At 44.3% G+C, this 25,337-nt stretch overlaps 2 protein-coding genes across 4 annotated transcripts; one reads left to right on the forward strand and one right to left on the reverse strand.

The window, feature by feature from the left end:
- The first annotated feature begins 320 nt into the window (after positions 1–320).
- On the forward strand, positions 321–3,941 carry nudt7 (nudix (nucleoside diphosphate linked moiety X)-type motif 7). The gene is made up of 3 exons (XM_030095589.1): positions 321–813; positions 901–1,059; positions 2,148–3,941. Exons 1-3 carry the CDS (start codon positions 658–660, stop codon positions 2,481–2,483), a joined length of 651 nt encoding a protein of 216 aa, XP_029951449.1. The 5' UTR covers positions 321–657; the 3' UTR covers positions 2,484–3,941.
- An 833-nt stretch (positions 3,942–4,774) lies between these two features.
- On the reverse strand, positions 4,775–23,853 carry nfat5a (nuclear factor of activated T cells 5a). Of its 3 annotated transcripts, XM_030095581.1 has the most exons (13): positions 23,781–23,853; positions 14,912–15,040; positions 12,201–12,828; positions 11,870–12,053; positions 11,126–11,316; positions 10,827–10,999; positions 10,558–10,692; positions 10,399–10,451; positions 10,176–10,308; positions 9,843–10,024; positions 7,931–9,754; positions 7,657–7,849; positions 4,775–7,541 (listed from the first exon to the last, which is right to left on the reverse strand). In XM_030095581.1, exons 1-13 carry the CDS (start codon positions 23,851–23,853, stop codon positions 7,168–7,170), a joined length of 4,272 nt encoding a protein of 1,423 aa, XP_029951441.1. In that variant the 3' UTR covers positions 4,775–7,167. The 3 variants fall into 3 exon arrangements, with proteins under 3 accessions (XP_029951441.1, XP_029951440.1, XP_029951442.1); XM_030095580.1 differs by having other exon boundaries at positions 7,657–9,754; XM_030095582.1 differs by lacking the exon at positions 23,781–23,853 and adding an exon at positions 13,386–13,448 and having other exon boundaries at positions 7,168–7,541; positions 7,657–9,754; positions 14,912–15,022.
- Between the last annotated feature and the right edge of the window lie 1,484 nt (positions 23,854–25,337).

Genomic DNA, 25,337 nt, shown 5'->3' on the forward strand with positions numbered 1-25,337 from the left:
AGTAACACATCAAAAATTGACGCTACCATGCACATGAAAGAAAAAAGGCTATTTTAAAGGAGTTTGGTATCGGGGAAATGTTTTGCAACAGGCTCTGTATTAGGAAAGATAAAGGATAAACTGTTCAGAGTGGGATTTATAATATGATGCATCCTACCAAGGTAGGTTGCACTGTGGCACGACAGCCCCATCCTATCTCTGATTGGCTGTTGATCGCAGACCTGTTTCTGTACGTCATTGGCTTCAAAATGTAATGATTGGTCAGTATTAAATCAAGTATCAGGCTAAGCCAATAGAAAGTGAGAAGGGGCGGGTCTTACCTTTGCTGTTAGTAAACATTAAACACGGAACATGCTAAATGTGGGCTAGCATGGGTCCACGGCTGAGTGTTGTGAGACAGCTCATCAAACGTTTTGTTAAACCTGTGCTTTAGTTGGCGGAATACTGATGAAGTTGCGAAACCACTGTTTCCTATTTTTTCGGGTTTAAGAATAGTTATAAGAATGAAGCTAGACCGATAGATGTTAGCTGTGGCGCTAACATTAGCTTTGTGACAGGACTGTGGGTCTTCTGCACTTTACCCCTCAACTTAAATACAAATTATAAACAGTACAGCTCCGTCTACTATTGCCAGAAAGCAATCGGTTAGGCGCTACCATGCACATCAAAGAGAAAACTATATCTATTTTAAAGCAGTTTGACATCGGGGAAAAGTTCTCTGATCTACCTGCGCTGCCCAAAGCCTCAGTGCTGATCCCTCTGTTCGTGAGAAGAGGAGAGCTGCACACCTTGTTGACCCTCCGATCAAAAGAGGTAAAATGAACTGGTGTCGCACAGGTTTAGACTCGAATCTTTCTGTGACACGAACCTCAGATTGGCTATTTTTCTGCCTTTGTCCAGCTGAGGAGCGGCGCTGGTGAGGTTTGTTTCCCAGGTGGAAAGAGAGACCCCAGCGACCGGGATGATGTTGACACAGCTCTGAGAGAGGCTCAGGAGGAGATAGGTCTGCCGCCTGATCAGGTCCAGGTGGTCTGCACACTCTTCCCAGTCATAAGTAAGGTAAAAACATTAAATCCCAAGATCACACACTAAATTTGAATTTTCTGTTGAAGGGAAGGTCATTTTAAGGAACGTGTGAGGAGAAACAGACACATCAGAGAAGTTAGAGGTCATAATAGCCAATTTTTAGTCTTTTAGAATAGGGCATTTAAGCAGAGCATGCAATGTGAATTCCCTCATCTTAAACAATTTATTGAAACAAAAGCTAACAACAGTGGTGGCAGGGATACCACAACCAAAATGTGATGTGCCCTTGAGTATCAATTACAGCTTGGCAATGATGTGTCATGTTATTGACAAGTTGACCAATTGTCTGCAGAAGCATGGCATCCCACTTTTGTTGACGGATGGTCCTCAGGTCATTGAGGTTCCGGGTTGCAGAGTTATGAACTTTTACATGGTGACTCCGCTGATCCCAGAGGTTTTCTGTGGGATTCGGATCTGGAGAAAGTGCAGGTCACGCCATCTGAGGTACCCAAGTCTCCAGCAGCCGTTCCCTTATGACAGGACCTAGATGAACTGGAGCATTGTCGACCTGGAATTTGAAATTAGGTCCGTGTTGTTCATACATCATCACAATGACTGGCTTAATGATGTTACTCAGATAGTTACAAAGTTGTAAAAAAAACGAACTGAAGTTTTTTTAAGTTGCCAAATTTAGATTAAGAGGAATTCATTTTAATTCATACATTCCTCAAAGTCTGTAGATTACACAGCAAAACACTTATTTCTGCCAATATATGTGTGTGTTGAAGTAGATACTGTACTCTCTTCAATTATTTATAAATGTCAACATGTTGTCATGAGAAGCTGCTGGCTTATGGAGTTGACATTTCCCTGTTCTTCCTATGCAATCCTGAGAAAGAGCTTGCTCTATGATCAACACAATGTTGTTTGAAATTAATTCACAAAATAGCTTTCCATAGCATCAGCTGCTTTAAAATGAGATTATCTTTAATGATCCCATACTGATATCTGCATTTCTCAGCAGCACCAGAAGGTTAAAGAAAAAAGGAAAATGTAGCAAAAGTTGCAAAATAAAAAATGATATGTAAACATCAAGCCCATCTCTTTCTTTTTGTCGACAGAGCGGTCTGTTGGTGACTCCGATTGTTGGCTTCATAGATGAAGCTTTTAGTCCCAGTCCAAATCCAGCAGAGGTCAGCGCAGTGTTCACCGTCCCACTCGACTTTTTCACCAGAGAGAAGGACCACCATGGTGACTTTCGGCATTTTCATTCATTCCATTTTTTGGACCCCGATTCAGGAATCCAGCATCACATCTGGGGACTGACTGCCGTTCTGGCCATAATGGTTGCTGCCTTGGCGCTCAAGAGAAAACCAGAGTTTGATATTGGGTTTGATTCTGAGAATCCGTTGTCCTTCTTTCAGCAGATTTTACATCAAAAGATCAGCAAACTATGAACTTTACCTAAAAATGTGAAGGGTTTGTGTGAAACTATATACTCTTATGAGGGTAGAAATAATTTACTAAACAATGATTATTTTAATTATATTCAGTTTTCTTCTGCTGCTCGTGCACAGTGTGATAGTTTCTGATCCTGTGGACCAAAACCACCTCATGCTTGAGCCGTCTCCCTCTTACACTCGATTAAAAAAAGCTGGTCTCCATCAGACTTTGTGAATCATGTATTTCAGTAAACATCTAAAACAGGCAGAGCTGTTTTCCACCGGGGACTTGTTCACGATAAGTGTGTTTGTAATAGTGCAATCTGAAATGTCACTTCTTTGTAATGTTTGTTTGAAAATATGAATATAAACTGGTTTACGCACAGAGCCTTGTGTTTACTCTTCAAACACTAACTCATCAGAAAAAAAGCCCAACAAGACTTGTTTTTTTTAAATCAATTCATTTATTGTAGCAGCAGGATTACAGATATAAACAAAAGAGTATACAAATGTCCAGACAAAGGCAAAATACATGTTAATAATAGTTCAGATGTATGATAACACGTTGGGGTTGACCTTTATCCCTACTGCAGGGTCTTAAGGCTAGATACTAAAGCTCAAGCTACACAGAACGGATACAACAGAACTGTTGGAGAATGTGAAATAGAAAGCGAACTAGGTAAAAGTGAGCAAACTGATTACACACAAGATACAGCTCACACTATTGGCAATTAACAGTTAATTTATCATGGTTGCCCCTTTTGATCAAGCATTTCACAGCAACAATAGTAATGTTGACAAAGCACATCAACACAAGAAAGTTCTCCGATAAACAATCTCCACGGTCTTGTCCCTTTTACCTCACATGTACGAATCTCATGAGGCATGAAAAAAACAAAAACAAAAAACATTTTCAATAGAAAACAAACAAGATGACGATTCACTGGTGAAGCTGCACAATTTCATGTTGGGAGTAAGTCACTCGGATATCTTGCAACGGATCGAGAAAACGTTAACGCTAAAATATATTAGTTCAAACTATGGTTATGCTCGCGTTGATAAAATTTGAAAAAAAAAAAAAAAAAAAAAATCAAAACCACTGAAAAGTGTCCTGATGTTAAAACAGTCCTAGAGAATAAAAAGGACAAGGAGCAATGACACAAAAGGGACACCAGTAAACACAGCAGAGCAACGGTTAAGTTATCAAGGCACACAAAGTTCTGATGAAAGCATCACAATTGAAATTCAAGATACCCCTGCAGTATATTTCACATTTAAATATACATGGATATTCATTTTACATGACAGGACAAAAACGATATTACCGAAAGATCTGTGTGCTCTCTTCAACCCTCCTTTAAAATCAACTTTATTCTTCTCTTTTTCTTTTTTTTTTTAAGGTGGAAGTGGCTTATTAGAAGAGTCAGACCGAAACGTCTTGGTTTGCTCAAATGAAAGGGCCGGACGTGATAAAGGTTGGCGTGAAATTACTCCAAAAAATCCGAGACATAAAAAAAAAAAACCCAAAACCTTCTGATAAACGTTGAGTGACGCAAGTGATAACTGGTGCCACCCCCGCCTGCCTCAGAGTGCGTTCTCTAGAAGTGGAATTGGTCCAATGGTAGATGCAGATCCACACCATGAGGTAAAATTTACATTCATGAGACTGAAGTCACAGGTTGGCGTTCTGTGTTGGTATGGCTTTTAGAGGCATTGCTGTTCCGAAACTCCCTCCGCTAAACACCGTGTGCTCATAAACTCTCCTGAACCGAGAGGAATGGAATGCTTGGAAACGTCACTACTGCACTCTAACCTGATCTACAGTTAATGGATGAGTCAAAGTGCCATTTGAGATGCATGACATTTAACAAAAAAAGAAAAAAAAAAAAAATTAAAAACAATCACACACACGCACACACACACATATACACACAAACTCTAGCTCAGGTATTATGCTCTACAGTCTGGGTAAATTCAATGTCAATAACAGTAGAATACAGTTGTAACATAACTCAAAGATGTTCGCGTTAAATTACAAGTCTTAACTTCAGTCACACACTTCACAATGAACCTGCCCTTCATATCAGAGAAAACACACGTCAGCAATGATATTCTGTGCTGTGAGCATCAACCCAAAAAAAAAAAAAAAAAGTTTAGTCTTACAAAAATACTCTACATTTTGATACATGGATACAAAATTCTAAAAAAGATAAGTTACTTTAAAATGGATCACTAACAGCTGCAGGACGAAAAGAGCATGACTATGAAAATGTAAACAATGCGTGTAATGCTATGCTAACATCTGAATTATTCTCAAAAATTTGGCTTTTGTGTGTGTGTGTTTTTTTTTTTTTTTTTTTGATAACCGCCAAATTGGCTCCGGTCAGATATGGAAAGTACAGCAGCGTGAAAAAATAGAGTCACGTGACGACGAATACAAAGTATCAAATCGGTGGAAATGTTGATGAGACAAACTGATCCATGGAACAAAGTACCTTTTACATGTCTTTTAAAAATCTTGTAAAACAACGAGCCGATTTGCCATCCTTGTGAGAGCTGCATAATTTAAGTACGAATGAGTAAACATCATGAGGGCAAGCGTTGGACAGAAAAAAAACCAAACAAACAAAAAAAAAAAACGGCGACGATTCACAAACGGGAGCTTTGGTATGCCCGGGCGCGCTCCAGTCCGACCACGCAACATCAGCCAGCTCTGCAGACTCGACTTCAAAATAAACCCCACAAACAACAAAATGTCAGTGCTATCGAAAGTAGAAACTCACGAACCAACGTCACAGCAGAAGTGCAATCCCACTCCTGTACAATAGCACCAGAGTAAGTAGAAAGATGGTGGCCTCTATGTAACAGATTTCTTTCGCCAGTGATCTCCCCGTTCACGTCGCCAAAGGGATGCCGACCGCTCGCGGCGCCAACCCGCACACGCTACCAACACACCGAGACGACGAACTTCACATCTAACACAAGACGCAGTAAATAAAACGGTCTCAAGTGACGGACTGAACAGGAATCGGTACGACGAGGAAAAAAAAAAAAAAAAAAAGAGAGAGATAATCCTTCATTTCAATGTACAAACTAAACGAGTCAGTATTTTGGGAAAGCAAAGGCCCGCCGGCCACTCCGACAGTGAGCAGACCTTCTATACAAAGTTGTCTAGACCTCAAAAAATATTCCGACAAGATGTTTTTTTTTTTGTTTTTACAAAGACCACTGCTTTAAGTTGTTGTTTTTTTGTTGTTCCCCCCCCCCCCCTGCGTTTTGACTGGACGTTTCTGAGTACAAATTCAGCCGGGTCAGTAGAGAGCTGTGGAGGACGGCTATAAGGATTAGCAGGTTACACAAAAGAGGTTATAAAGTGCTTGAGATAAATTGTTTATAAAAACCACACAACACTCAATATTTCACAAGTTGAAAGATTCTTTCTATCCACATTGAACTGGTAAAAGGTTATCGACTTCTTTGAAACAAAAAAAAAAGAAGGAAAAAAAAAACCACACTACATATTGAATGTCATGTAAAAAAATTCACCAAGAGAGCTTCTGCAAACCCAGTGATGAGGCCTTAGCATATAAAAACACTGGGAGGAAGGCCGAGTCACATTATCCACCAGGTCGAATCTCATCAGCGAGTGTGTAATATTCTGTCCTTTTCCTGCACTCGGACGACTCCTGTGCAGTAAAAAAAAAAAAATAAAAAAAAAAGAGCCTCCGGGTTTCTTCGAGCGAGTTTCATTTTATGTTTGTGGAGTGGGTCGAATGCCAATGTTTCACGGTCCCTCCTCCGATGGAGACTTGTGGCGCCCCTCGGCCGAACATCCTACAAAACATTAACACTTGATTCTACAAAGAATTCCACGTCCTCATAATCTGTACTCTCAGAGTAGATTTTAGTCAAGTTGTTGACATTCACAAACACAAGGTTTGATTTTTAAATTGAAGGGTTGCAAGCTGGATGATTTCCACCCCGTTTTTTTCTTTTTTTTTTTTAAATGCCGGATCTTTTTTTCGCATTTGGGATGTGGCTCCGCGTGCTGAACGCCACTCGCAGCCTCCGCTTCTCAGTTGAAAGGCTTGGGAGTTTACACACTCACAGAATGAGATTCAGCCTTTATCCGACAAGTATGTGCAATCTGATATTCACTCCAAGGCTGGCGGTTTTTTTCTTTTTTCTTTAAAATTATCTACTCTGCCTGCTCCTACCCTCCATCACGTGACTATTTCTAACATACACCTGTTGCTGACATTCGTTATCTCTTTCCAGTTTCCTCGCCAAACATTGTCATCTTCATCTCTTAGGCTCACATTTAAAAAAAACCAAACAAACAAAAACACTCTGACAAGAAAACACTGCATTTTCAGACTGATGGATAAAGCAGTTATTACAGGCCTCTCAGATCCTGCAAGAGGGGTAATAACAAAGGCGGACTCATAGATTCAATGGATGGACAGAGGCTATGAGTAAAGATAAATATTTCATAAAAACCAAAAGTCGGATGAGCTCATAGTTTTGGGATTTTAGTAAAAGGGGGTTATATAATCTTAAATATCTAAAATTGTGTAGATTTAGTGGCACTGGCACATAACAACCACGTATTTCAGTTTTGATTCTTGAATTTGGGATGTATAACTCTCAGCTACATGTCACTCCATCTCCTTAGTGCCCACATGGTCCGAAACGTACATCACTGCTTCTGCAGGCTTTCCAGTATGTCCTCAATCTTATCCATGCTGGAAGACGCAGATATAGAAGCCTGCAGCTGATTCTGTAGGCTGGTCTGCATCTGCGTCTGGAGGCTGGTCTGCATCGGGGTCGGCAGGCTCGTCTCTAGGCTGGCCTGCAAACCGGGCTGCAGGTCGGGCTGCGCGTTCGTCTGCATCGCGTTCTCTAAGCTGGACTGCATCCGTGCCTGCAGGGTGTTCTGAAGGTTGTTGTGCATGGAGGCTGGTATTGAGGAGGCACCTTGGGCCATTGGCTGATCCAGCAGAGGCTGCATGTGACTGGAGTTCTGGGTCTGGTTCTGTACTGGTCCAGAAGAGCTGAGCAACTGGGACGAATCTAGGAGGAGGGAAAAATGGCAATGCTGATCACAGGCTGCAGGGAAATGGCGATTGAAGCAGTTGTGTTACTCGAATTCATTCTATTGAGGATGACATTGCAGAGAGCGGCTTACCGTTCTGGATGCCAAAGACAAACAGGTTGGCCTGTCCTTGTGGCGCCACATTGCCGCCCACAGATGTCTGGAAAAGCTGCTCGGGAGGCTGCTGGCCAGCTCTCGCTACCACACCGACGCTGCCCTGCACGACGAAGATGGTGGTTCCAGGCGCCGGGGCCCGGCTGCTCAGCTCCTGAGAGCCCATGTTGCCCTGCAGAGTGGACAGAGTGGTCTGTGGGAGGAACAGCTCCACGGGCTGGCTGCTCGGGCCGCGGCTGGGGCTCGGACCGACCTGCATCGGCTGCTGCTCTTGGAACAAACTCTGCTGTTGGCCTTCGGCGGACGCCGAGTTGCCTCCTGACAAGCTCTGGTCTTGGAAAGACATGGGTTCGGCGGCGTCGGGCTGGGGAATCCCAACACTAATGCCCCCCATAGGGGCGGGGCCTTGCGCCTGGGTGCTGAAAAGAATGGCAGGGGGAATCGCTTGGGGGTTGAGATCCGTGGTGCAAAGGAGCAGGCCGGTTTGCTGAGGCTGTGAGAGCTGGCTCTGGGGGACCGGGTTTGACTGGGTCGGGATATTTTGGAATAAGCTGCCCTGCTGGCCCAGCGGAAGCTGCGCCGCCTGCTGCTGGCTCTGCTGTGGAGACTGCTGCTGCTCCATCGGCGTGCTCTGCGGCTGCAGCTGGGAAAGCTGCCCCTGGGGCTGGTTCTGGAACATGCTGACGGGCTGGGGCTGATTGGCCGACGTATCCATGGAGGAGATGAACGCCAGCTGCTGCTGCTGTTGCTGTGGCGGCTGAGGGTTCGGGGACAGGTACAGCGTCGATCCCGCGGACGGCTGCTCCGAGCTGAGACTCCCGCCGGTTAAAACAGTCAGTGTGTTCTGGAGCAGCTGTTGAGAGCCCTGCGTCTCGGCGAGGGGCCTGGGCGACTGGAAGAGCTGCTGTGGGGGAGATGTGTGAGACGGGGGCTGCGTTGGGAAGCTGGTCTGGATGGTGAGCAGCTCCCCTGCTTGCTGCAGGAGGGAGACGGGCTGCTGCACCGGGGAGGACGTGTGGATCTGAGGCTGAAGCAGTTCGGCCTGAAGCTGCTGCTCCAAGTTCTCCAAGACCTGCTGCTCCTGCAGCTGCTGTTGCTGCTGCAAGTTGCTCAGAGCCTGATTTTGCTGCTGCTGCTGTTGCTGCTGCTGCAGCTGATGTTGTTGTAAATTGGAGAGAATTTGACTTTGTTGTTGCTGATCCTGGAGCTGGACGCTGTTCAGGACTTGCTGCTGCTGATTCTGTTGCAGCTGTTGGATGTTCTCCATGATCTGCTGCTGCTGCAGCTGCTGTTGGTCTTGTGGCTGTAATATCAGTTGCTGCTGGATCTGCATGTTGCTGAGGACTTGCTGCTGCTGCTGTTGGAGATGTTGCTGCTGCTGAAGATTCCCCATGATCTGTTGTTGCTGTTGCTGCTGCAACTGCTGTTGCTGAAACTGCTGTTGTATCTGTTGCTGCTGCTGCTGCAGCTGCTGCTGTGCCGAGAGCGAGTTGTCCGTCGTTCCTAACCTAAGGCTGTTCATGTTCTCCTGGACGTGCTGCTGGAGGGTGTCTGCGGAAGGCGTGGGGCTGTACAGCACAGAGTTCAGTTGCTGCTGGGCTACGGCTGCTTCGAACACATGGTGGAGGGAGGGGTTGCCGCCGGCTTGCAGCTCCCTCACCGCCCTCTCGAGCTGGGCCACGCCTTCCTGGGGGAACAGGGACACCTGCGGCTGCTGCGTCTGTGGCTGAGTGGGAGCTGCTATCTGCGGCATGGCGACAACCACAACCCCGCCGCTGTTACTCGAACCGTCAGGTGGCAGGCTTTCCTGAGGGTCCCTGAGGAACTGCTGAGGGACGTCTGGTGTCACGGGGGGGATCGTGGTGTCTCCCGACACGGGAAAGGACGATGTGGGGGCAATCTCTTGCTTCTGTATGGTGCTGAGAGTCTCTAAGCTGGGGAAGACTGGGGGGGCCTGCGGTAGCTCCACGTCTTCGGGCTGGAGGGGCATCGGGGTCTGATAGGACTCTCCACCTGGAACTGGATTAGAGGTGAGCTCCAGGGTCGGCTGCACTGGGATGAGCGGGTCAGGGGGCGGCTGAAGAAAGACAATGCATGAAACCGTTACCCAAGAGGTGTGTGAAGACATTTGCTTTCCTCATTCTCGTAAAGAGACAACATCCTACTTTGAAGACGTCTGTAGATGGTGGATTGCTGGACACCTCCATTGGTGTGTCCTCTTGTTTGAAAGGCAGGCCAGACGAGTCCGTTTGCTCGGTGGACATCGGCTTCATCTGACTGTCAAATATACACGTTGTGACCAGGGAGGCCGCCTCTGATTTTACTGACTGAATATTTGAGTTGGCATCTGTGGGAAAGAGAACAAACACAGAGTGGTTTAAGGTTTCTGTACAAAGTCTCCTGGTTCCTCTTTACAGGATTCAGGAAATAAAAAGTTTCATTTTGACAGGGATGAAAATCAGACAGCAGCCAACATTTGCATGAGCCGGTCGCTCTACCCGAGTCTGGAGTGTAGGTGAAAGGCTGGGCGTCATGTGATCGACCAGCGTTGGTCATCACGAAGATTCCCACAGAAACGGGAGAAGTGATGGACTGATTGTGGAATGGAGGGACCGTCACTATCAAATGATTCTGGAAGACAAAGATCGCAAAGCAAAGTCAGAGAGAGCGAAACAAACTGCAGACTTTACATTCCATGCTCATCATCTGATTGAATTTTACCTGATGGAAGAGATCCATGTCTATTTTTGCCTCAGCTTGCCAAGAATTATCATCTAAACACACAAAAAAAGAAAAGCGAAGCAAAATTATAAATGTCTTTCATTCTTCTAACAAACAAAGTGGCAAGTTCCAGATATTACACCAAACTGCGTAGAGCACCTGCAATGTTCTCCTGAAAAACAACTTTGGTTCCTTTGAGGAAGTTCTTCCCAATTATGAAAACTTCCTCTCCTCCTTTCACTGAGCCGCTGTGAAGACTCTTTTTCAGGATCTCTGGCACGCCTGCTGGCTGAGCTGAACGGGGCAGAAGGGTCACACAATCAAAACTGATATTAGACAAGTTCTCAAACACATTCAGAATAACTCCAAATCTTCAAAAACAACACAATTTTCGCAGGGAGCGAGACTGTTGTGTCTGCATTACTCACTGCAGAGGATGGGGGACGAGGGGACCTGCAAAGTGAGCGTGGATCCATCAGGTTGGGGGATTGCCACTCTGAAGGCCAGTCTGGCACGTGTGCTCTTCTTTTTGGATCCAGCCATTCCGATACGGGCCTCCACATCTGCATTGCGCAGCTTCAAAATTCCAACGCAGTCCACCCTGGAGAAATATGACAGGATGGGTTAAAAGACCAGGAATTAATACATAAAATAATCCATAGAAATATAATAAATACTAAGAAATCATTAACATTCTTGACGTATCCATAAATAAATAACTCCTTACGCTAGAGTCATGTTAGTGCTGGGCTCAAGAGGGATTTCAATGACGGTGGTGCCCTCGATGTCCACCTCTGTGCAGGCGGTGGTGTTGCGTCCCGTCACTCTGCACGCCTGGTAGAAGCCGTGCGGCTTCACCCTGCCGGCGTCGTTCGCTACAAATACCTGCAGCACAACTGGTTCAGTCACGCCTTCCAACTGCGGACAAAAAAAAAAAAAAAAAGAAAAAAAGTACAAATATATAAATAGCTCACCTACCGATGTATAAAAATACAGGCAATGAAATGTTTGTCTGCTCTATTTCTGTTGCCTCTTTGGTTATATCACAAAAGCAGCACATGAACTCAGCTCCAAGATGAAACTATCGACTGTCAGCATCAAAAAGTTGAATGCAGTGACATGATGTGCATCGGTCATTCAGGAGCTCTTGTGGAACAGCTGAGCGATGTGGATTGTTGTGACGGAATATAAGGCAGCAGCGGCTTCCTGACTTTCATTCCTGGGTTTCTTTTATTTCTTTTCAGTGAATAAATTACCTCAAAAGCAAATAAGTCATGCAAACAACATATTATGCGTAGAAACAAGTACTTCAGGAAGTTAAATAGAAATAACTTCAGCTAAAATCTTTTAATTAGTCTGTCCTGGTATCTACACTCAGTCTTGTTGGTACCGATTCAAAAACTCGTCTGTAGGACTTCCGATTTCATCGCTGTGTTAAAAAGCAGAAGGTAGATGGTCTTTGTAGTCCAACCTTGACGGTGGGGAATCCCTGCTGCGTCCGATCCTTGACTGAGCCTCTGCTGCCCTCGGTCAGATAGCGGGCTCTGTGCTGCGTTTCCGGCTGAACCAAGATCTTCAGCTCCTTTCCATCACTCCTTTGGGGGAACTGAGCAGACAGCGACCCACCTTTCACTGCACTCCCTGACTCAAGAGAGCTGAAGGGCAACAAAAATGATAACGGCATTAATGTGACATCTAGAAATCAAATCACCGAGGACAAAAAAAATGGAATTAAAAGACCTTTACTGTATCCCAACAAAAGGACAGAGGTACTCTGATTTAAGTGACAAGAGTCACCCCACCTGGCCATGGGACTGTTCTTGTCTGTGCCCAGCTGGGACAGGACAAAGTGAGGGGCCTTGGCACTGTCAGCGTCAAACACATCCATGCTGTCCTCCGGGGGGGTCGGCTTGGGGCCGGGCCGCTGGCGGGGGGTGCGTTTCCGGGACTTGCGCGGCACCTCGGTGTTGTCGTTGTAGGAGGTGGAGCTGACCAGGCTGAAGTTGGAGACGGAGTCGTCGGCCCACATGCTGCTGCTGTGCTCCGAGTCCGGGCCCGGCGCGGCGGAGCCGCCGGGCTCCTCCTGGCAGGACATCTGGCTGTCGTCGAACAGGTCCTCGGGCGGCGGGGATATGCTCAACACGGGCCTCCGCTTCGACGGGGTGTTCTGCGGCTGCTGGACCCCCAACCCCGGCAGGGCGCCTCCGGACCCCGAGTCCCCCGCCGCGGCGTTCGCTCCGAGGCCGCCTCTGCCGTGGGCAGACACGGCTCCCTCCATCTCTGGAGCTCCAGCTCCATCTCCTCCGCTGGAGTGGAGATGCTGGGCAACCTTGAGGTGGTCTGAGGATGAGGTAGAGGGGCCAGAGGATGGCGCGCCAATGGCCGGAGAGGAGGAGGAGGCCGAGGGGCTGGAGGTGGAAGAGGTGGCATCTGTAGTAGTATATATAGATTGAAAATAAAAAAAGTTAGAACAGATGTTCAGCACAGAGCAGGCTAGCAGTCCCATTCAAGCAGCTGAATTTGTGCATGATTTGTATTGATTTCCCCTCTTCCCAACTCTAATTTCAACAGACTGTTGTGGGTTACATGCTCTCACTGTGCATGCGAGAGCCGTCAAGCATTGATCGAATAATCTGAAGTTAAAGTTGAGAAGGGTACTGTTGGTCCCACAATGTTCTGATTCCTACAAATCCTCTCAATTAAAATCAATGTGACAAAACTGACATGCTTTGTTTACAAAAACAAAAGCAAGCTACAAATCGTTACATACACATTGCCAGAAAGAAACAAGAACAAAATCTGGTCAAACTTTCTTGTTTAGCCAAATTTGCAAACTGAAAAATGTGGCGCCAAATTAAACTTGCCAGGGTAACAGTACAGTTTGTGCAATGTGCATTCAGTAGTAAACAATAGTTTGCGGCATGCCAATTGGTAGATTTGGTTGGGACTGAGCGTAGCCATGGAGACAGAATAAACAAGCCTCTGACCTATGGAGCAGTGAACTGCAGACCATTTTATATGCAGACACTCCCTGCCTCAGAGGGAACTTCCTGCAATAAAAACGAGACAGCCAATGAGCAACAAGAGAGCTGATCATTCAAGACTCAACTTCTGTCAATCAGTAAATTGGAGGAGTTAATATACCGGAGGAAGGATTAACTTTTGATGTTCATCATTTATAGACACTTGGAGGCATGTTGGTCTGGTTAACGACGAGCCAAAGGACACGTGCTTTCGATCAGCACTGCTTGGGGTCAAACAGAACAGTTGAAAAACAAAAAGCGCTCTCTCCAAGTGAGTTTGCTCTAAATACTGGGATCACTCGCGGTTAAAGCCGACGACGGCTGCTCTTAACCGTGATCCAAGATCTCGGTTTGATTTTGAAAGACAGTCCAATGATCGCCAAGGCCAACAAGTGTCATAATTAGTGAAAAAAGGGCAGCTGCTAGTTTTTAACATGGCGGACAGGTTAATTATTTACCTGCAAAGCCCAAACAGAGAGCCTGCATGAGGCTGTACTGCTGCATGTGTGAATGACAAAATGTGTAATGGCCGTTTCTGTTTTATGGGATTTGTCAAAGGAATTCAACATCCGTATCCAGTTTTAATACTGTAAACGTAAGAAGACTTGGACTCGTTCGACAGAGCTAAGAACTTCAAATCACTCTGAAGAACATGGGGGGGGGGGGGGGAGAAACACAACGGAAACAAACTCAACATCCACAATGCAAAACAACATGTCTGAGATGACCGCTTAAAGCCAAAGAACTGGTTCTGCTCCATCTCTAAAGCTGGACCACCAAGAATAGAAAAACAATTAAGCAGAAGCATCAAAACGATTTTTGCTGCTGAAGAAAATGATTCAAAATAAAGACGAAGCTGTGTTATCATGCTGTTAATGCAAAAACTGGAGTTCTATTAAAAAAAAACTGCAAAGGACTACATGACTTTAACCACAAGTGAAATTTAGAAGTTTCCATGACATCTAAATCCGATGTCTCTACTTTTTCTTTTTGTTAGTTCCAGTTCTATTTGCTTTGATCATTTATCCTAAAGAGCTCAACTTTCCAGACTGTGTCTTTCTCTGCTGCTGTCAGATAAAGAAAATAAATCCAATTACAGGCTCACCTAACTCTGACCAGATCGATGAAGGCTAAAAACGAGCTCGGGCGATTAATCAAATAACAATACAACAGATACTTGCTTCTTGAAAATCACACAAAAATGCAAATTTCCCAAAGCATATCTGAACGCAGCTCGAGTCCAGCTGACACAATGAGGCTCCATCAACTCCAATTCGCGCTGATATATGATAAATTAATATCCACACTCTGTGATGCCATGCGTGCTAAACCACTGGGCTTCATATTGTGATGAATATTGCCCAGAAACTGATGAACGGGTGAAGTTGTCCCTGACACTTCTACAAGGTCCTATCAGTTTCTTCAACACCCCCCTTTGGGGACGACTTGATCCCAGATGATGGTTTTCATAGGCCGAGCAGGTAGCTCACCTGATGCCAAGGCGGCTGAGGGGGGAGGTCCCGCCTCTCCCCCACTCTTCTGGCTCATGGTGGGTGGGTCGGTCTGGGTGGACGACGGCTGGAGCTGGAGTTCTTTGGGGAGGAGGTCATATACCGACTCTGGAAAAACAGAAGATTGATTATTTCGGTGTTCAGAAGGCCCGGCGTGAACCGAAATCAGCAGCCAGTTTGACAAAAAAACAAAAAAAATTCTGTCCTTGGTGTCAGTTCACCAAACCAGTGGTGTCCCAGTTTAAACCTCATAAACACCAAGCCTACAGGCTCATAATTTGCCATTCCAAACCTCATGACTAAGTTCAGTGTCTGCTTTTATTTTGGCCTGAAATGTAACTTAGTACTAAGCTGCCTGGAAATCGTAGAGCACATTTTATTGATCACAACAGGGGGGGAATTCTGGAGCTGCAATTACCTAACTGAACGGAGTTCAGAAAGCAATTTAGCAAACTTGATTAAATTAGACTACATAAATAAAAATGTTCAAAAACAATAAAAAATGGTTTTGCTGGCATGAGGAAACCTTGCAGCTCTACCCCACTTTCATTTGGTTGTTTGGCGTCCTTATTCTCTTTTCAGTAACTGGTAAATATAAAACCGGACCAAGTCTAAACCTGACCCTCGTGGCTAGAAATCCTCCCACATCCCCCAAAAATTTCTGGAATCGGCACTTGCATAACGCAGAGTATCTTATGATAAACTAAATTAGCCTCATGGGGTTTAGTGTAATAAAAGCCGCAGAGTGCGGATAATATTTGACGGTAACGTGGTAACGATTTCCAGGAAATCTAACCCGACTACTGCGGCTACACTAGAATAACCCACTTCTGATGGCGGATAAACACACGAGTAGTCCGGTTGCTAAGAAACAGGCGCCCATCAACACCCTGACATGGATCGTTCAGCTGTGCATCGGTGGCGTATAGTAGTCATCCGACACTCGGCTATGACTTGGCGCCGGCAGAATGGTGAGGCAGGGGAAGAAACACAATCTCGCTCTTTTCGTGACGTCGGCGGGGGCAACGTCACTTCAGTTCACACACGACGCACCGCAGCTCGAGAGAAAAATCACAAAAAAAAACAAAAAAAAACAAAACCCTTTACCGCTGCACTGGAAGCACAAACCCAAGGTCAACTGCTCGCTCGGAGCGTATCTGTCACGCTCACGGCAAAATCCGGGACAAGGAGCACAAAACAAAGTGCCAGGAAAAGGCCTTGAAATATGCATAATTGAAAATACAGAAGGGAAAGTTTTCGGCTAATCAGATTTTTGGTGGAAACACTGTCCCGTGGAGGCAGATGTTTACAGGTGTCTTCGAGTTAAATCCATTCTCAATAAGGTCAGGAATGCTCCTTCGTGTTGGAGTCTCTTTTTGAGAAGCACACAAGCAGATTGTGCTTGCACAGATTTTTTTTTTTTTTCTCCTTCTTTTAAAGAATGCCAAATAAAACGTCTTACAAAGAGCACTTGCCTTGCACGACAGGTTGTATAACACACTTATTGTGGCCTTGAAGGAAAACCAGTTAGAGTGAGAGTGCTCTTCATAATGAGCCTCTATCTTTGTCCGTTGTCCACGGTGTGAAGAAAGTGAGGCTTTGTTACTTGGACGCGTTGCAGATCAACCGGCCACCCAAAATGACCTCAGCCTTAACTCATACCCGTTTGAAACAAGAGAAGTGTGTATGATGTGCGCCAGAGGAGTGTGCATTCCAGCCTACATGTCTGTGCCACTGTAGCAAGTCCCGTTCAGATGTGGCCACAGTTCAGACAGTTGGGAGAAAAATGGCAAACTCCGTCAAACATGAGAGACAATCAAGAAGAGAAATGGCGTCTTGTGGCCGAGCTGGAAGGACGATCTCAGAGGCAGGCTGTGTGAAAGGTGTAGCCGCAGAGAGACCGGCGAGGATTCAGCAGACTGTAAAGGAGGTCATTGTTCATGTGATTGTCATCAGGATAGGAGCGCTCCTCTATGAAGTTATTTATAAACAGAATAGTCTCACCAGAAACTCAGCGGCAAAAGGACTTTATAAATACACCCGTAACTGAGTGGACTACTGGAAAAAAAATGACACAAATATAGATCAGTGTCAGTGTAACATATTTTAAAAGATTGGTGTCATCAGATTCAACTATAAAGAGCAACACTACTCAGCGTGTTCCTCAAAGTTAGTTGTAGTGTGAACATTTAGAGCACTCTTAATAAACAAATACGGTTAGTAAAGCATGGAACGACAAATCTACTGACACACGATGCAGCTCAGACACTTTTAGTAGCTACATGCACAGCCTGCATTTGAAGTTTCACTCATGAGCCCAGCCCAGAGAACAGCATGCAAAGCAGAGTTTGTATAAACAAACTCTTTGGCTCAACGCCAATGAAAAACCACCACCTCGAACAAAAATACATAAAATATCAGGTTAAATTAAGAACATCTAAAATAAAGACAAAAAGCAGAAGTGTTGTAATACATGGCTTAGCTTACCTAATGCTACATCTTTTTAGCTTGGATGGCTTTATGTGCCACCCTGTCTTCATTTTCGGTCTCTTACTGTCGGAGAGCGTCGCAGCGCTGCCGCACATCGATGAGATCCGACACATATGATCAGAGAGAGGTGTCCCGGCCGTGAAACGTAAACAGACTCCCTCTTCATGAAAACCAATATAGACAGGGAGTCTTCAGAAAGGGTCACATGACCGGAGAAGACATAACAGCTGGACAGTCAAATAAGTCTCCGTTCAGCAGGAGTTTAATTTTGTACCGTTTCCAGTGAATATGGGACGCTAAAAGCATTCCTGGAACGGATTATGATATATGACCCACTTCATTCAAAGAAGTGAAATGATATGTATAAGTTTAAAAAAAAAATAAAAATCTCCTGGCTAAAGATAAAGACCTTTACTATCCTATAATTGTGTGTGTTTAAGAAACAAAGATAAAGCAAATGGCCCTGAACAATAGTTTACATACTTTTCAATCTCTGGCCTGATAATACGCCCACAGAGGGCACAAACGGGTTCTGGAGGGGAAGAAAGAAAGCCTTCACGCTTCTAAATTTACTGTGATTAATGTCAGTGAATAAACAGTTTCTTGACCCCTGAGGGACCCCCGCACATTTCTGCAACTGCTGAGGGGAAAAAGGAAAGATTTGTCCAAGAACATGTGAGGGAAAAAGTAGCTAAACTAAATTGAGAAAAGGATTAAGAAAAAAAAGCAAATCATTACCGATTACATTCAGTGGAAGATTAGGGGTCATTTGGATAAAGAGACAGTCAGGAAGACTTGAGATTTCAGCCACAAATGCCAGGAAATCTGTTGGGCTGCATATAAAACAAATCCCACATATTTCGGTTTCAAAAACAGTGTGACTTTTTCGAGAGACAGAGTAATGAAGGACTTTAGGAATAAACAGTATACACGGTCTACGATCCGGAAAAAAAAAGAAGCTGTTACTGTACAAACACCACAAAACACCCCTCTAACAGTCTGCCAGGGAGCATCTCCAGCAGAGTCGTTTGCCGTCCTCAGACCGCAGGAGAAGTTTATGGTCGGAGCCACAAACACAATGTTTGGAGGGGAGCCGACCACGCCTGGGATTAAAAGCACACCATTCATACCAGGAAGCGCCAAGGTGGCTTTCTGCTGTTTGGACGCATGTCAGATATGACTGCACACAGACCACTGAGTCACAATAAATGGGAAGAGGAATGCAGGGTGTTATCAGAACGTAATGGAGGACAATCGTCACTCATCGGGCAGCCATTCAGGGGCCACAGAGGGTTTAAGTGAAAGTTTCGAAGTAGCCGTCGCAGCCTCATAACCCAACACAAAGATGGCATTAGTCCGTTTGATCAATGACAATCCAAGAATGTACCGGATCTGGAGGCTTTCTGTCAAAAAGGACAAGCACATTGTCAAGGTTTAATTCAAAGCTATCACACAAGACTGCGCGCCAAAAATGATGCCACAAAGGTGGAAAAACAGTAGTCACAATGAAGCAAGGCAAATATTTACACAGGGAAGCTCTGTTTTCACCGGTACCAAGCAGAGTTTAGAAAATTATGCTCTTCTGAGATATCACATAGCCGATTTTGAATGTTTCTCCAGCCTAATCCCACTCCGTTCCCTAAATATTTGTTCGGATCCAACAAAGTTCTGTGAAAGCATGTAAACACGGAAGGATTACTGCCCAAAAAAAGTAGGCCGCGCCACCTTAAAGCGGCCGGCCAGGACGCCGACTTTAACCTACACTCGGAACAATTGAATTACATCATCACGCAGTTATGCCCTGCTCACATTACACATGCCGTAAAGCTCCGGCCAAATGACAAGGCCACCAGTCCATTTTGATTCATTGCAGCTGGCTCGGAGCGACGCTGAGGGATGAGAGATGAATAGACAATTCATGACTGCTATGTTTTCGCTAAAAAAAAAAAAGAAAAGAAAAAAAAATGCAGACCAAGAATGTTTCTCAGTGCCCAACAATGGCTGCTTTAATTACATTCTTGAACACATAACACTTTGCTCAAGCCAGAGCACAGACAAAAGAGCTACTCACTGCACTCGAAAAACCACAAAGGCAGACATTTTTGGCTGTTTAAGCCATCTCTGTTTACCTTAGACAGAAATTATTTTAAGGAATTGCTCAAATGTATACGAGATAAATCAGCCAATTGTGCGGAAGAAGCTAATGCAATAGCTACGATGTATTACGCATTTCTGCCACAGATTTGGCAAAAATAACTCTGGATCAGGCTTGTCATATTGAGAAATCGTTTCAAAGACAAAACAGTCAGTGATCGCTGAATAATTAAGGCTTTTAACTAAATCCCTGAATTGTTTTTCAGCTTTCAAATCAAAGTAAAGATGGCAGCCTGCCTGCAAACCTGGACAGGAAACAGACGTACAACTTGGAACAGAGATGAATAATCATCATTCTTTAGTCTTTGTGGAAATTGTAGATACTTTTGTTATAATAGGACATGTCACATTAGCTATTACAAGCTTAAAAAAAAGCTCTGTGATCCAAATGTGCTCCTTATGTAACACATGAGGGGCACAAAACTGGGCTACAGTAATGCATGCCACATGTATTTTTTAAATCCCTCTAAAGCAAGTTGTGTGGTTGTCAATCTAGTCTAAAATTAACCACTGTTAGAAAAGATGAGCTGAACGAGAACGCCAACTGACATTGAGCCTCAAAAAGTTAGAAGGCAGTACGATTTAAAGGGATGGTGGCCGTTTCTCCTGCTGCGTCTTTAGGCGTCTGACAATAAAGTGAATAGATGCAAAACATAAACTTATGTTTCACTGAGATGATACCTGCTTTTTGCACAGTCATTCTCCAAACGCATGAAATGAAGAGCAGTAAACAAATTCCTCCTTGTAAATATGTGAAAACAAGCTATTATTACGATGAAGGTTAAGGTCACCAAAGCTTCCAAGGAAGTTGGTTTTGAGGTTACCCAACCAGTTACGTTGGATTGCCCACGAGAAGAATAGAGTGTTATTTGTTGGTCAAATATTTGAACAACTACCAGTTTTTTTTGTTTTTTTTTTGCATCCAGAAATATCAAAAACAAAACGACTCGAACTCTTTATTTGGTTCTGTAAATCCGCGGCAGGATCTGAACCCCAGCTGCTAAAGTGTTTCTCTTCAGGCTACTGTGAACAAAAACACTCAGCACGCTTTCTGCAGCCTTCAGCATGTTTTCACAAACTTATCCTCGCAGTACGGTGCGAGGCTAGCGCTACTTCACCAGCAACAAGGAAGCTCGCTGCAACACCGGCTCAGGTTTCAGATTTTACTGTCATGAACTCTTCCAAAAGCACCCGGTGAATAAATCTGCAGCGGCAGCTTCGCTGAAAACCAAAGTTGATGTTTTACTTGTAATTTTAAAGGGATCTTCTGGGGATTTTTTTCCAGGGGCTAGACTGGCCCATGGGCCATATGTTTAACACCTCCTCCCTTAAAGTATCTCAATAAAACTTTGGCAATCATTCACAGACTTTAAATCTACAAAGACATTTTAACAAATCGAAAATCCTAAGGCAGAAATTAGAAGCTCAAAATTGAAGGATAAATTTACCGAAATCAACATATTAAAAAAAACCCCTCTATTTCTGAAAGGCTGAAAATAGGAACTACAACTATGACAGAAGAACAAAGAAAAAACATGTCGCAGTCGGTGTTGCATTGGGGCAAAAGACACACATGCAGTATATAAAGCACATTATTTCTGTATCTAATTGATAGCTTACCTCAGTAGGATTAAATATCATGTATTCACCGCTCTTTTCCAATTTACATTAAACCATAATTATTATTATGCAATTTCCATCAGTTAAAGAGTTGGAGAGCTACAAAAGTCCTGAGTGGTGAGTCAGAGAAGCTGATTATGTAAATGTGGCCTCATGCATCTGCTAAAAGACCTGGGGACTGTATCATGAAATGAGTTCAACCCGGTCTCTCTTTCTTGGGGTCATTTTGCTTCAGTGAGTCTCCCATTGGCTGCGGCGGATAAGTGGCTTTATGTAGCCAGTTATGAAATAGTCCTGCTGGTGATTAGCCACTTACAATGTGTTTACGTGATGGCCCTGACCTCGTCTGAAGCGAGAATTAAGAACGTCATGAGAGAAAAATGTAACGCTTGCTTTGGTAAAACAAACCTAATTCTACATATCCAATAAAACAAGGATATTAATACAGCTATAGTAATTAATAAATGAGCCAGCAGGATGGATGTGGGCAAGGTTAGCCTTTGATCCTCCCTTCTCTTGATCGTCAGTTCCAAAAATGTCGAGCATATAAAATCAATCAGGACAAAGTCAAACTGCTTCTGCAGCCAGACAGCGAAGGAGACAGAAGACAAACTGTTTACTGCATGTTTTAAAACAAAATGGGAACATGCGGGTTGGCTTTACTCACATCACTGTGCATGTGCATCACATAATCTTGCAGAAATTTGAAGTAGCATTGTTCAAATAATGATGTAAAGCCTAGAGCGACACGGTATCAAGCAAACATACAATAATGACGTTAGTGTCTATAAATAAAAACACACACGATGTTAATGCAGTTTCCAGAGACAACTCAGAAATCGTGTTGAGAACTGAACATTTTTTGGGTGTTTGCAATGCACATGTGGCTTTTGAATAGTGATTTTGAATTTCCCTCTGGATGAATGATCAATCTAGAATCACCAATCCATTTGTCAGGAGATCTGCTGTAGCTCAATAAAGGGGGGAGGATAATAAAGCAAGCATCCCAATTCAACTGATCTTGATATTTTCACTCTCTGATTACTAGTTAATTCATCATAAACCATTTATACCGGTCAGGATCCAGTTATTATAATCTGATTTGTTCTAGTATATAATTGTGAGTACAAATACAGCAATTAAATGACCCAAATTCACACCAAAACTAAAGCTGCAGCTAAGTCACTACTCAACCAGTCAAGTTTACCAAGTATTTCTTTGTGGGTCACTTGAGATTTCACCTGTTTTGTGTTCTCACGCTATCAATCTGACACGTGTAAAGATTCCACCTCGGTCTTTGATGAGCGCGGCTGTTACCTTGACCTCAGCGCCAGCACACACCCAATTATGGAGATATAAATAAACAGTCACAATGTGATACAGTGTGACCATATGGCCCTGCTCAAACAAACATTCTGGCCTCACTGATGCTTTTTTGCTGGCTCATCGGTACCCCATACACAGAAGCTGTACAGATGTGGGACCACCGGGACAGACAACAGGAAAGATGGTATTACTGTTATCCAGTTATCAACACTGATCAAAAAGGGGACCGATTCCGAGAGCAGTTGGTAGGAGTGCAGTGCTCCAACTTCTCAAGAGAATGCAAAATGCATTAATCCAGCAGTGTCAGGTTTCCACTTTAAGAGCAGTACACAACACACCTTGGTCATGAATAAGAAAACATGATGGCCTCCAGTGTTGAGTTGCCTATTGAAAGGCTCAATTAAAAAAAAACATTAGAATCATGCGTTAAAAGATGGTAAACTGATTTAGAAACAAATGCTTTTTAAACCTATAAGCGCCATATGACAATTCAAGCCACCAGTTTTCTCTTGGAAGATGCAGCAACACCCTTCTAATAATAACATAACAGTAGAATGACACGTGTGAAAGGGAATCAGGAGACGGGCAGGATTTTGGCTCAGGATCGGCCTGTAAATCCTGACAGGGAGACACCAAGGGCCCCGAGCCCTGAAGTGCCAAATAACTGGATTCTTTCAGTGAAACCAGAGACAGTGAGGAGGATAACTCTGGCTCGGCTCTCCCAAACAAACCATAACAACAGAGGGACTGTCAGCCTAAACGAAACAAGGGCGACATACACAACTGCCCCGCACTACTTTTCCTTCCTGGTAATACTAAGGATCGTTCACATTTCTGGAAAATCCGTTCAAGGCGCAAACCCATTGAACAAGAAGGAAAAAAAATGCAAGCGACCCCACGCAGCTACGTTAGCACACATGCATTTAACATGATGCTAGCCGTCAAACCTGAATGACAAATCCACGCACACCAACCTGATCGCGCCCATCACTGTCACAATTAGAGGAGCAACCGAGCCTTTTATACTCCTCCACATGCGGGATTGCGGATCACTAACCAGGCAAGGTTAGCGTTCAGTGCACAGACCAGAATGCAAGCAACAAACTAGGCTAGCTAGTCTGGCTAACGGCAGAAAAGAGGCTAACTACAGCTAGCTAGCAGCTTAACATGAGCCAAGACAATCACAATCACTTCACATGGAACAAGGACAAAACGACTGGACGACTCCACAGCAGGCACTCCAATAAACACGTCTTACCTTTAGAGTATAGAGATTTAGGGGAATTGAGGTCGATATCCGAGCTAAGGAGGGATATGAAATCAGAGGGCATCGCAGCGCTTCATCGAGGGGAGGAGAAGCGGACACTCTTTAGTAGAAACCAAGTCTGCTGCCGTCTGCCAATAAAAATTCACCTTTCACCAGCGGAATGTATTAACAGACACAGGATGACACCCAAACAGTCTCAAGGCGACACGATCAAAACTTTTAATACTAAAAACCGTTATCTAGAACGTCTCACATTGGTGTGTGTGTCTGCTGAGAGGAGACACGTTTCGTGCTACGATGAGACGAACACACACACACAGAGACACATACACGTACACGTATACACACATGCACACGCGCACACATACGCACACATACACACACACACACACACACACACACACACACACACACATACACACACACACAGGGGACTACAGTTGGTCGGCCCACCTCCTGCCCCTCCTCTTTCTGCACGGAGCATGCGCACTGGCTCAGTTCAGCTACAGAAGCCTTGACAGATAAAGATGCAAAATAATAATGTTATTGAATTGTCCGGTTTGCTCCTTGTGACCATCATGGGTTCATATGCAAAAAGCCTGCTTTTTTTCTTTGCCTTTTTAAGTTGCTTTGCAATGGACACTAATATGCAGCACATGGTCTTACAGTTTTTAACTTCTACCACATTATGTATCCCAACTACAATCCTGTCCCACCGACCACCAGTCGAAAAGCAGACAGAGAAGTCAAACTTTCCCACAATTTGTCAACCCAGAGGGGTCCAGAGCACAACTGATCGTCAAATCCAAAGCACATCAAGAAATCTCAAACAGGCAATGGAAGAAAATGCAAATTGCCCCATCAGAAAGCCATTGAAGCTGTGAGGTACCTTTTCCTATCAGACATTTGTAAATATATAGGCTGAAATCTATCGTGAATTGTGTCTGGATGATTAAGCTTTCCCACCGAAGAGCTTCCTACATCTGGAACCTTATCTATTCTCGATATAGTGCTTCATCCAGCGAAGGGGAAATTCCAGATCAAGCTGGCAGTCTCAATAGTGAAACCCCAAACAGCTCACCAGCCCTTCACTTGACAAATAGTGAGAAAGACAAGCACAAACTTACAGCAATTTTAGAGTCACCATTCACCTCAAATGCATGTTTTTTTATTGTTGGAGGGAATCAGAGGAACTGGAGAAAGACAACACTTACACACTGATAAGAGGAAGATCATTAATCTGCTTTAATTGTTTTCATCTTATGGGAGGAAATCGGAAAAGTTCCCAGGAAACCAGTGCACAAATGCACATGGGGAACATGCAGAAAGCACTCACTTGACTAGAACTGTTGATTAACTCGCTGTGAGGGGAGGGTGCTATTCACCATCCCACTGTGGCAACGAACAGGGCTCAGCATGACTTGACAGGCCACTAAATGCAGGTGAGAAAAGGTCATGATGGTAACTAGCCTCTCTCTCTTTCTCTCGCTTTCTCTCATAACACTCATTATGTTTGCCATCCAGCATGAATTAAAAAAAAAGCCTCAG

This window comes from Salarias fasciatus, chromosome 7 (assembly GCF_902148845.1).
Source record: "Salarias fasciatus chromosome 7, fSalaFa1.1, whole genome shotgun sequence".
Lineage (NCBI taxonomy): Eukaryota > Metazoa > Chordata > Actinopteri > Blenniiformes > Blenniidae > Salarias > Salarias fasciatus.

Coding starts and splice junctions, on each gene's coding strand:
- nudt7 (XM_030095589.1), top strand. CDS start 658: ATGCACATCAAAGAGAAAACTATATCTATTTTAAAGCAGTTTGACATC. Junction 814..900: donor TGACCCTCCGATCAAAAGAG/GTAAAATGAACT, acceptor GCCTTTGTCCAG/CTGAGGAGCGGCGCTGGTGA. Junction 1,060..2,147: donor TCTTCCCAGTCATAAGTAAG/GTAAAAACATTA, acceptor TTTTGTCGACAG/AGCGGTCTGTTGGTGACTCC.
- nfat5a (XM_030095580.1), bottom strand. CDS start 23,853: ATGCCCTCTGATTTCATATCCCTCCTTAGCTCGGATATCGACCTCAAT. Junction 10,693..10,826: donor CTCGTCCCCCATCCTCTGCA/GTGAGTAATGCA, acceptor TGCCCCGTTCAG/CTCAGCCAGCAGGCGTGCCA. Junction 9,755..9,842: donor CATCTACAGACGTCTTCAAA/GTAGGATGTTGT, acceptor GTCTTTCTTCAG/CCGCCCCCTGACCCGCTCAT.